General features: G+C 43.8%; 1 protein-coding gene across 7 annotated transcripts in view; it reads left to right on the top strand.

The window, feature by feature from the left end:
- stk11ip (serine/threonine kinase 11 interacting protein) overlaps nucleotides 1-11,354 on the top strand; it is a 16,635-nt gene extending 5,281 nt beyond the window's left edge. For 3 of the 7 annotated variants that reach the window (XM_019856597.1, XM_019856596.1, XM_019856593.1), the window contains exons 3-25: nucleotides 141-215; nucleotides 585-680; nucleotides 758-865; nucleotides 941-1,012; nucleotides 1,096-1,225; nucleotides 1,309-1,412; nucleotides 1,493-1,582; nucleotides 1,651-1,692; nucleotides 1,761-1,946; nucleotides 2,017-2,086; nucleotides 2,611-3,051; nucleotides 3,131-3,342; nucleotides 3,589-3,699; nucleotides 3,835-4,048; nucleotides 5,718-5,839; nucleotides 5,922-6,138; nucleotides 6,623-6,732; nucleotides 6,775-6,896; nucleotides 7,074-7,264; nucleotides 7,662-7,746; nucleotides 9,063-9,145; nucleotides 9,658-9,887; nucleotides 9,967-11,354. In XM_019856597.1, coding sequence (XP_019712156.1) covers nucleotides 141-215; nucleotides 585-680; nucleotides 758-865; nucleotides 941-1,012; nucleotides 1,096-1,225; nucleotides 1,309-1,412; nucleotides 1,493-1,582; nucleotides 1,651-1,692; nucleotides 1,761-1,946; nucleotides 2,017-2,086; nucleotides 2,611-3,051; nucleotides 3,131-3,342; nucleotides 3,589-3,699; nucleotides 3,835-4,048; nucleotides 5,718-5,839; nucleotides 5,922-6,138; nucleotides 6,623-6,732; nucleotides 6,775-6,896; nucleotides 7,074-7,264; nucleotides 7,662-7,746; nucleotides 9,063-9,145; nucleotides 9,658-9,887; nucleotides 9,967-10,107 — 3,252 coding nt within the window. In that variant the 3' untranslated portion in view covers nucleotides 10,108-11,354. The remainder of the gene's footprint in view (nucleotides 1-140; nucleotides 216-584; nucleotides 681-757; nucleotides 866-940; nucleotides 1,013-1,095; nucleotides 1,226-1,308; nucleotides 1,413-1,492; nucleotides 1,583-1,650; nucleotides 1,693-1,760; nucleotides 1,947-2,016; nucleotides 2,087-2,610; nucleotides 3,052-3,130; nucleotides 3,343-3,588; nucleotides 3,700-3,834; nucleotides 4,049-5,717; nucleotides 5,840-5,921; nucleotides 6,139-6,622; nucleotides 6,733-6,774; nucleotides 6,897-7,073; nucleotides 7,265-7,661; nucleotides 7,747-9,062; nucleotides 9,146-9,657; nucleotides 9,888-9,966) is intronic. The other 4 variants (XM_019856598.1, XM_019856595.1, XM_019856594.1 and 1 more) reach the window with 3 other exon arrangements.

The following is an 11,354-nucleotide window of genomic DNA, read 5'->3' as shown; positions in this document are numbered from 1 at the left end:
GGTGTGTGTGTGTGTGTGTGTGTGTGTGTGTGTGTGTGTGTGTGCATATACATATATATCATATATATGTGTGTTTGAAACCTGTGTGTGTGTGTGTGTGTGTGTGTGTGTGTGTGTGTGTGTGTGCGCGCTTTATGCAGCTCATCAACCCGTCACGCACAAGATTACAGTCTGGGGTGAAGATTTTCCCTTTCAAGTCTTTAAAGTGTTTGGAGGTACTTTACTCTTTGGTATCCCTTATTTTTCAACTGTCTGTTTCTTTACTTATGAGTTGTATTTTATTATCACGTTTTGATTGCCAGTGCCGCAATTGGTCCCATATTGCTATCTCATCCATCTTTGCCTCAAGCCAGTTTGAAGCTGTTTGTGTAAATACTGTACAAGCAATAAGAACATTATTTGTCTTTCCATTATCTGTCTCTATTTTAGTTTTTGATTTTCACTTATTTAGTATCACTCATTGATCTATGTTGAAAGCTATGCTGAATACATATGAACTTTTTGCCCCTGTGAGACAAATTCTGTTTTGTTTTTTTTTAAAGTTGAATGAAACATCTCACTTTCTTTTATATTTCTCTTGGCAGCTGAAGAATATCCCGCCTCACTGTCTAGAGGGTCTCAGAGGAGTTTATTCCCAGTTGGAGGTCTTCATCTGCTCAAAGAGCCTGAGCTCCCTGGAGGTGCTTTCAACTTGGCTGTGACTGCATCTGACAGTTTGAGCCCCTGTAAACATGATGTGTGTGACTTGTTCCTGCAGGAGCTGCTCTCCCTATGTGGCGGTGACCTCAGCTCTGCTCTGCCATGGCTGGAGCTGCACACCCTCAACTTCAGCTATAACTTCATTGTCTGCCTTGACCAGTCTTTAGTGAGACAAATGACCCAAGGAATGCCTTAACTTTCATTCCACTGACACAAGCTCACGTGACTTTTCCTGTCTTAGAGTCTCCTGAATGTCCTGAAATGTTTGGATTTAAGCCACAACAAGATTCAGGAATGTGCAGAATTTCTAAAGGTCAGACATTAAGTGTTTGCCTCCTGATTTGGAACTGCAGTCATTGTGCTTCTTTTTAATGTCTTCTTCTTCTTTCCTCTCAGCCTTTGAGTGAACTGGAACATTTGAATCTAGGCTATAACTGCCTTCAGAGGGCGCCAACACTTAGCATAAGCGCCACGATCAAACTGCTCACGCTCATCCTCAGGAACAATGAACTAGAGACTATAAACGGTACACAGTACAATGGCCAAAACACAAACTGACTTAAATATGCTCTTTATATGTTTCTGTTTATCATGTTTGTGCTTCAATAGGTGTGGAGCAGTTGGCATCGCTCCAGCACTTGGACCTGGCCTATAATCTTCTTCTGGAGCATTCGCAACTGGCTCCTCTCTCCTTACTTCACTGCCTCAACACGGTGAGTACGTACACATGCATCTGTCCATACATGTCCTACAGCAGACAGCTACTTAAACATGCCAATGTCCCTTCATATAGTTGAACCTGGAGGGCAATCCGCTGTACTTCAAGAAGACTCATCGCACATGTACTGTCCGACACCTCTCCCCTAAGGCTGTTGGCCTCAAAGTGGGTAAAATATTGGTGACATAAAGGAGTGCATTTAAATCCCATTCTCGTGTATTGTTTTTTCACAGCTTAAACTTGATGGTGTTGCGCTCTCTTCCTCAGAGTTATCTGTAAGTTTCCATCAGTGTAAAATGTGTGTACAGCAGAAAGTCTAAAAGGAGAGCACTTCTTTCCCCAGGTTCTGCCAAAAGCCGGACAGCTGATTGTCCAGCTCCAGTTGTCCCCTCCGGCGGAGTTGGAACAAAGTCATGCAGATGTGTCAAGCGGAGCTGGGGAACTCAGCGATAGTCTTTCAGTGGGGGATGTGCGAGTCTCACGTGGTCACAAAAAGAAGTCCCGGGTACGATGGAGAATGCTGATCCAAGTGTGGTAGAGTTGGCAGTTGTGATATATTCTCTACATTTACTTGAAATAATTTTGTGGTGCACCCCAAGGTTAAAGTGCGCCAAGCAAGTATCTCTGAACCAAGTGATACGGACTACCAGGCAGTGTCCTCCTCACAGGGTGGGTTATTGATACCGGTATGACAGGTATTTTGGTTCTGCTTCTTTCAATATCGCTTGCCTCTAAGGAGGTCATGTTTTCCGTAATGTTTGTGCAATCGCTCGTTACCGAGCAGGATTTGGCATTAACTGACAAATCATTGCCACAAAACTTTTGGAAGGCTGTGCCATGGACCAGGATGGAAGAAAAAAACTCTTGCGTTACTCCAAATCCAGATAAATGTAATAGCGTCTATGGGAAGGGAAGCAAGACCACATCTACAAAATTAAAATAATGCAAAGCCTGGGTTGTAATGGAGAAAAATAAGTCAACATTATTTACAACTGTATTCTGATGTTAGACTGACTCAGACTTGGAAATGGAAAAGAATTCACTGTAATCATTATTAGTTTGTTTTTTTTTTCCATATGCAAGGGAGGAGACAGAGAGGCTCTGGCCGCACTGAGTCAGATGTATATTTTTAGACTTGTTAAGCTGTGGCGTCGGTCTGCACTGTAATGAGTGCCAGTGTGCTTCCTTCCCAGACATTGCTCTTCCACACCAAGAAGAGATCGAGCGCATGTCCAGTTTCAGAGAGCAGCTTGGTGAGGACTGGCTGCGGTACCAGCACCACCTGGAAGTAGATGTCGCGCCGCCTCCCGCCAAGACTGTTCATGGCTTGGAAACACTGTCCAGCAGCCTTGACATACCCTTTTGTCTATCCTCTGAGGTTCTTCCTCCACCACTTATCTCATCTGAGCCAAGGGTGCCAATGCCCGAGTTGGAAGCCGAGCAAGAGACAGAGTCCACATTGCAGTGGCCCAGTCAGAGCCCTCCGCACACTGAGTCCACTTTGGAAGACACTGCGGTGGATGGTCCGGTGGCAGTCCAGCTCTGTGCATCTGGACACAGTTTGGATTCCCACAAGTCAGTCAGGGGCGAGTGTGGCATTTCTAAGGAGGGAGACCAAGAGGAAGACCTGGGAGGTAGTTATGACAAAAACGAAATACATGCTTGACATATGTTGCTATCAAACACCACTTTATGAAGTATTTTCGCGTGCAGTGGACCAGTGTCTGCCACTACTGGTGGGTGTCTTACCTGACAAAGAGGATGAAGATGAAAAAAGTCAGGATGAGAAGAGGAAGGAGGTGTTTCTGCGTGTCAAACTGAGGCATTTGCTTGAGGTAGACGTGCAGTCAGGCCAGGAGCGATGTCGCCTCGAGCTCGACTGCCTGGCCAGCGTCGATGCCATGCAGGCAGTTTGGACCCACAGGGTGAAGTCACGTTTCTGCCCTTTGGTGTGATTCTACAGTGCTTACCTGGGGGTGGGGGGGGATATATAGATATATCTATCTATCTATCTCTCTCTCTCTCTCTCTCTCTCTCTCTCTCTCTCTCTCTCTCTCTCTCTCTCTCTCTCTCTCTCTCTCTCTCTCTCTCTCTCTCTCTCTCTGTCTCTCTCTCTCTAGAGAGAGACAGAGAGAGAGAGAGAGAGAGATTTTTAAATTTATTTATTTCAGGAGACCAAAGGAATGTTTCCAGCTGTGGAGATCAAGTTTCATTATATCATGAAGGAAAAGAGGCAGCGATGTTACGTCCTTCTGGATGATGACCCAAAGCAGGCCCTTAAGGTTGTTAACATGTGCATGCAGTCCAATGATTGTGTTGCAAACAAAGAACAAAATTCGGGTTCAGACCTGTGCCATGACCAGAGAAGCATGTTTGATTTGTGTTGCAGTAATTTTTTTTTTTTTTTTTTTGACCAGGATCTCGTTGATGTTCTGTCACTTGTGGCAGAGGCCAACCGCCGCCGTGAAGCAGAGCTTCTTCCAGGCTGTGTTCATTTGCAGTGCCTTCGTTGCGGGTCAGAGTTCATGGAGGCTGGAGGTCAAGCGACGACTACAAGGCCTATGATGCTGCCAGAGGGTGGCGATGCACATGATGGCAAAGAGTTGATGGAATGTGATGAGGGTGACAAAGGTGAGCAAGCTAAGTCATGCAGAGGCAGTGAGTCAGTTCTTAAAAACACCCTCCATTTCTGTCAAAACAAATGCATGGTTCATCTCGTGTGTTTGGAGTGCAAGATGGAAATACTGGGCATGTTTGTGAAAGGCAAAGCCGTGATGTCTTCATGGCTCTGTTTTCCCACATACAGCTAAGAGTATCATCCAAGCGATTATCTTCTCCTCAGTCTTTTTTTTTTTAACCTTCATAATCAACTGCCGACAGATTAGATTCAGCCAGCAGCCACCTATGTGTGCTTTGACCACGGTTCACGTGAAAGACCTGCACTGGCATGCACACTCTACTTTGTTCTTTAGATGTTTTGAAGATTTCTCAACACCAGGTGCGACTACAGTGAAACTCCTCTACAACGAAATCATGTTTGCAGCAAGAAATATTACACAACGGGGGGTTTTTCACTGTAGCAAATTTGATATCAGATGTAAACACACACACACACACACACGCACACAGAAACGCATGTGTACCTGCACACACAAACGTGTATGTACTCTTTATTTTTATTCCAATAGTGCATAAGTATGAGCATACACTTATTTGACACTTCATATAGTCAGTGTAGAAAGAAAAAAAGGGAAAGAAATTGCGAAATTTACGATCAGCATTCACGTTCACTTACATCAATTTCTTGGATAATGTCTTTTATTTTGCTTCCTCTGTCTTTCATTTTGATCACTTTTACCCTCTCTTCCAGCGTCAGAGCTCTTCTTGTCTTAGCTGCTTGACATCTAAAGGTCCGTTTTGTAGCCATTTTAGCAATGCAACGTTCTTGCTGCGTCTGAAACTAACAATAACAAATACTTCCTGGACTACTGCGCATGTGTAAACCAGTGTGGTGGTTGCTATTGCCATTTCCAAATGAAGCAGTAGAGGTTGCTTTTGGATTAGGCTTCATTGTAGTGAATCTCGTCGCGAGGCAAGAGCAGAGAAAAAGATTTCGTAAAACGCATCAGGGTTTTTTTTTTTCATTGTATGGGTGGCAGGAAAGTGGGAATGGTGCATGAAGATTTTTTCACACGAGGGGGTATTTTCGTCCATGTGGGTTTCGTTGTAGAGGAGTTTCACTGCAGTTTGGTTGAAAATTCAGTACATTGCCTGAAGCATTGTGAATGGTTGTTTGCCTCTACTGGATGTGCCCTCTCACCCAAAGTCATTTGGGAGAAGATCAAGCTCTTCTCTCACCTAAGGAAGTCAAGTGGTATGGGAAAATGATGGATGGATATAATAGCTTGTTTTTTATAGGTAATCTTATTTTTGTATACATGTCAATACTGTACATAGAAGAGTGGACAACTGATTATTAATTCTGCCAACAACATAAAAAAAAAAAAAAAAAAGAATTTTGAGGCCTTTCTGCCGGCACCTGTTCTCCCAATGTTTTGTGTGGCTTTTCTTCAGTTCCTGTAGTTTCCTGCCAATGTCAGAATCATGTCTGTTAGGTTAATCAGATATGCCGAATTTGTCCAAAGGTATGAATATGTGTGTGGGAATGTTTTCCTGTCTTTTTGTCAGGCCTGTGAAATATCGTGTTTCCCGCCTCTCCTGGGACCTTATAATGCGATACAGGATAAGCAGTAGATTTTAATGGATTTTTCCACCATTTTGTCATTTTTGCTTTTTCCAGGAAACTGTGATAACTGTCCAGAATGTGGAAGTGACCACTTGATCCAGCTAGTTGGCCAGTCATTCCCTTGCAGCAGTACGCCAATCCAACGTCCATCAAGGGCAGGCAATAAAGACATCAAGGTGTCGTTCATGAATGGAAGATTTTCCTTCCTCTGAATATACTCTCAAAAGTAGTGACCTGAAATGTCACACCCTCCAACAGGTGATCCCTTGTATCAGCGATAATCCGGTGGAAGCTGCCACTACTGCCGTCACAGCGGACCCCGCGTTTTACGATGGGGAGAACGGGTCTGACTCTTTCTCCCTGTCCTTCAATGCTGACTGCCGAAGCAAAGAGGATTTGGCTGGCAGCTACAGCTACACTACCATCTCTGCTACACCGCCTGTATTCCAGCCTTCAGGAAGAGCCAACTCCGTTGGTGTGTTATGGCTTTATTCAACTATGAATCCAACTGTATCGTAATTTACGACACCCTGCAAGAGGCTTCGGCCACTGTTAAAATTGATGTCTTAGTATAATGAACGTACAAATATGTAACAAAAATTTCAGGTGAACATAAGCCAAGCAATGAAATCCACAAGGCTTGTGAAGAAAACTGTTCCAAAATGTGTGTTATTTATTTGGGTGAGCTGAGGTAAACACTTTGGAATCAATTATTTATCTACCTCATTTTATCTAGAGCCTCACAAAAATTCAATGTAGTTTCCCTTGTTTCGTGCCACCCCATTTCAAATTTATGTGAAAATTGGGCTTGCGTCTTACATGTATTCCTACTTACTTACTACTGTGAAAAAATGTCTCTAAAACAAAAATAGCACATGGATTTTGTATTTTATGATGAAACGGTAGCTTCAACAAGCAAATGTTCTTAAGGTGTCGTTTACTTGAGTGGATTTCCCCAGGAAACTTAGACCAGCTGACTGAGGCCTTTGAGGTGGTCGACCATCGGCTGAAGCTTTTCTTGGATGTGGATGTCTTCGAAGAGGAAGAGGAGCTCAGTTGTTTCCTAAAGGTGAGTAACTGTTGCGCTCACATGCAAGTTACACGTCTGCAGGCTGAACGTCCATTTTACCGCCAGACATCACTTGTGAGATTTGGGGAGCCAGAAGAGTTTCCATCTCTGGTGGTGGTGTCAGACAAGAGAATCTATGTCCTTGAAGTAACATCAGGAGCGAGGTGAGTAGCTGAGCAACAGTGAATACTTATACTTTTAATGTGCCATTGGAAACCTTGTGTCAAAAGTGTTTGGGGTTTTTTTAGGTTCTTGACTAAAAGACTTGTTAAGTCCCTCTGTTTTTTGGGAGTTCCTGCCACTGCTAAAGTTAACCTCGGTCTGCATTCATTACCTCCCAGCAAACGGCAGCTGTCTGATTGGCTCCAGAAGCGTGACTGCCACCCAATCTTAGAGCTCAGCTACCTGGAGGTGGGGCTTGGCTCCCAGAGCATCCACATTGCATTTGAAGATGGGGAAGTCATGGGCGTGGCCTACACTCTCCTGGTGCGGGACAGTATACGCTGCAAACACTTTTTTGGCCTGTTGACAGGTAAGAAGCTCAAGCCAAACACGAGCACGAGTGGAAAACACTTCCTGTTCAACATGTGGAAAACACATTTAAGGACAACTAGCATTGTGTGAGAAAGAAACTCACTGACCCTTTCCTGCTCCACTTGTTGGTTGCGCTGCTTACCGCTAAACACAATCTGAACATTGCCGCTGCAGCTGTCAGAATAGCATGGCCTTCTTGCCACAGAAACGGCGGGGGTGGTAAAGAAGTCCTATACGTTAAATCTGTGTGACGAGCAGAGATTTATTGTTTGAGGTGAAGGACTAATGTCTTACTCAAATGAAGTTCTTCAGGTGGCCTTCGCCTTAAATCCAGCAGCTGCTTTTGTTTGCTCCAAATGTGTTGAGTTCTTTCCTCATGTCATTGCTCTCTGTAGGAATTGTGCGTGAGATGGCGCATCGGTCCGACAGCAAACTGAGGTCAATCTCAACCACCAGACTCAATCCTCAGCACCATCTCTGGTATTTCCACACGTGCAATGAGACAACACTTGCGCGCAGGAGCTCATTTTTATCCAGACACACATCTTCTTTCCATTACAATCAGATTTTTTTTTGAAGACTTCATCTTGTAACACGGCTCCATTAAATTAGCTGGTAAACCGCACCTTAATTGGGAGCATGTGTTATGCACCCAGACGGGCGTATGTTTTTGTACAGGTTGTTGTTAGCCACCTTTTATTTGTATGTTTTGCTCCACTCATTGGCAGTCTTTTCCCTCCTCTGAAGCAGAACAAGTTAGCTAACATGAAAGCTTGATTCAGAAATACAGGGTGATTGAAAAAGAATAAGGCAAAGGCATCACATGATATTTCAAAAACAAAAAGCAATCAGAAACTCGAGCTTGGACATGTGTTGTACATACCTTCAAATTTTTATTTCATTATTTACACATGTTCTATGTGGCCACCACCGGCTGCACGGAAAACATCAAGCCGATATGAGAATTCCTCCCCAACACACGGATGTCGCGGTGCACCGTGTTGATTGCAACTAGAAAAGAAAAGAAATTTATCTTCTTGAAAATCGTATCTTATACGAATGAAAATATGCCTCAGCTGTGCATTGGTGGGAGAGGTGTTACAAACCGTGCTCTGCGCTCGGCGCTTTGCCTGCCTGAGCCCCCGGACCTTAGCTTTTTTCTTCTGGTGGTATGTACAAAGTACAAAGTTTATGTTCCACTGCTTGCAGCAAATATCACTGACATCCTGAGGCGCATTTGGGAGGCATTCTCATATCGGCTGTCCGTGCTGCCAGTGGTGGACACAGTGAGCAGTTATAAAACATGAAATAAGAACTTATAGGGATGTACAACACATGTGTTCAAGCTAGAGTTTTATATTTTTCATTCTTGACATCACATGATGATTTTCGTTTCTTGTTTTTGATTCTCCCTGCACATGTAGTATGTCACGACACTGCGCGCAAAAACACAAACCCTCTCAGTGAACATTGAAGTTGTTATATTATGGTTGAAAATCTCAATAAATAACATTACCAGGCTGTCAAGGTATGTAGAACCATTTAGCATCGAAGAGTTGGATGCGCTTAGGCGAGTTCCTGAAAATGATAGGACTGTAGTACAAAGGCATGTAGTATAGAGTAGCCCGATATCCTAAATTATTAGGATTCTGTTTCAAGTTTGGTCTTGAACATGTCAGAAAATAAGCAGAAATGTGGTAGCAAGATACGGTGAATTACAACATTGCCGGTTCTTTTACCCAAACAGTACACAGTACCGCATGTTCTGTTCATGGTTTGTTCTTTTCCTGCACCAGGCCTCTTGTGTGCGAAGACATCCAGACAGATGTGGAGGATGGCCAGCTGCAGTTCTTCTACATTCTGGCCTTTTTGCTACAAGGTTAACCACCCATATATATATGTATGTATGTATGTATATGTGTGTGTGTGTGTGTGTGTGTGTGCATGATATGATGTCACAATATGATGACTTGATGTCTCTGTTGGACGGCTGGGATTTGGGGCCACAGGTGAAGCAAGTTACATTAATTTCCGCGAGAGATGTGGGACACCGCCCTGTCTACAGTCTTCCTCAGGCAATTTTCCACACATATCAGTGGAATTTGTAGCTCTGCCATTCGAGCGTGTCCAGATCTGCCCCGTTCGACTTATACTTAACATTTCAGACACTCAATGCCAACATGCATCTTTGTTTGCCACAGTGTATACCTACTTCGTGGCCACACATTAGCATTTTGTGTGCATGTTAAACATGTCTGTACTGTGGTCACACTCAAACGCATTGGTGGGCTTTGACCTTCACCTTCCAGGTGACCAATGAATTAAACAATGAGTGCATGAAACATGGTCATATTAAAGCAAGGGTTGTCTCTTGCCTGTGTGCCATTCCAGAAAACACATGGGCACCGATGACTGTGCTGGCGACCCGAGAGACTCTGTACTTGTTGAGCGAGGATCACCAGTGGAGGAAGAACACAAACCACCTGACAACAGTTAACGGCACCGCGGAGCCGAGCAGCGGGAGCTTCTCTCTTCTGGAGACGCTGCCCATCAGCTTTGTGAGCTCCATCGACCTGTGGCCCAATGAGCAGCGGCAGATGGATGTCAAGCTCTATGACGAGGTGAGCCCCACTTTAGATTGTTACATTGTTTGGTTGCAGTTGTTTTCGATTATTGACGACTCTTAATTTAATCTTCAAGACACAGAAAGAGGAGAAGACATGGCACGTTCGCTCAGAGAGTTCTGAGCTCCTACAGGCTCTGCTGGCTTGGATCCGAACACATTGGGAGTCCATGTTTGGCGTTAAGCTACACACAACTGTCCACGGCAAAGAAACGTGACAAAGAGACCCACGTTCTCTCTCTCTCTCTCTCTCTCTCTTGATCTCTCTCTCTCTGTACCTGCCCCTTCAAAGCGGCAGGTAGGCCCAAGTACCAAGTTTTGTTTTGTTTTGTTTTGTTTTGTTTTTTGTAAAGCAGTCAACACGTGTATGCAGGAAGCATCACACTAGCAGGTGATTTGAGTCCCAACGTCCTGCAGCTGTGAGCGTTCATGTAGTAATTTATTTCTTTACGATTGTCTTTTATTTTTTTTCTATTAGAGCAACATTGTTTGCAAACTGTCTATATAAATGAATTCAAACAAATGCACTTTATTGGGTTTTTTTATGACGACAGTAAACCCCTGCTAGTGGCGGGAGATTGGGAGCTGAGCCCTGTGAAAATTGCCAATAACTGATGCCTCACAAAAAAAAAAATGTTTATAATTGCCATAGTTTAAACTGTAAATGTACCACAAACAATATTGCCCAAATGCTTAAGTATCATTTCAAACTCATATTACAACATTAGCCTTAAAAATAAATGCCTTTCAGATTACTTGATCTTGAACAAATGTACTGGAAATGTGTAGCAGAGCTGAAACACACACAGCCTGAGCTTCACCACTACAAAGATTTTAGTCTCTCACTCAAGGCGCGCATCACTTCAACATTCTTCCTTGACACACATTACGACTTTCATATTATCCAGGACTTAGGCAGCATCTTGTGGCATTTTAGGGGGAAAATAAAATAATCTGTTTATTAGTCATTAGTGAACAGGTTGTCCTCCCACCCCGCTTTATGCCCAAAGTCAGCTGTGATACGCTGCAGCTCGTCAGCAACCTTCATGATGATAAGCAGCATAAAAACTGGATCAATAGCAGCATTAACTCAGAATGTCAGAGAGAGATATTAGCGCCCGCCTTTGTTGCTTGGAGTCCTGGGGTGTCCAAAATTTGTCTTCCAAGGATCACATACAAATAAATGAATTATGCATTGGCCACGTTGATCATTAATTCATTTAACACACTGGAAACAATCCATCACAGTAGTTCAAGGTATACATATGCTCGATATACTGGTGATGAAGCAAAACTTTTGGGATTTTCTGGCGTTTTGCAAGTGGCTGCTTGGGCATCTGATCAGGATGCATCCTGGACACCTCCCTGGTGAGGTGCTCCAGACATGTCCCACCGGAAGGAGGACCTGGGGACAACCCAGGATACACTGGACACACTATCTCTGACATCGGCTGTATGTTTGGTG

This window comes from Hippocampus comes, unplaced genomic scaffold (assembly GCF_001891065.2).
Source record: "Hippocampus comes isolate QL1 unplaced genomic scaffold, H_comes_QL1_v1.1 scaffold283, whole genome shotgun sequence".
Lineage (NCBI taxonomy): Eukaryota > Metazoa > Chordata > Actinopteri > Syngnathiformes > Syngnathidae > Hippocampus > Hippocampus comes.
The sequence above is the reverse complement of the archived record's forward strand: the minus strand, read 5'-3'. Positions and strand labels throughout refer to the sequence as shown.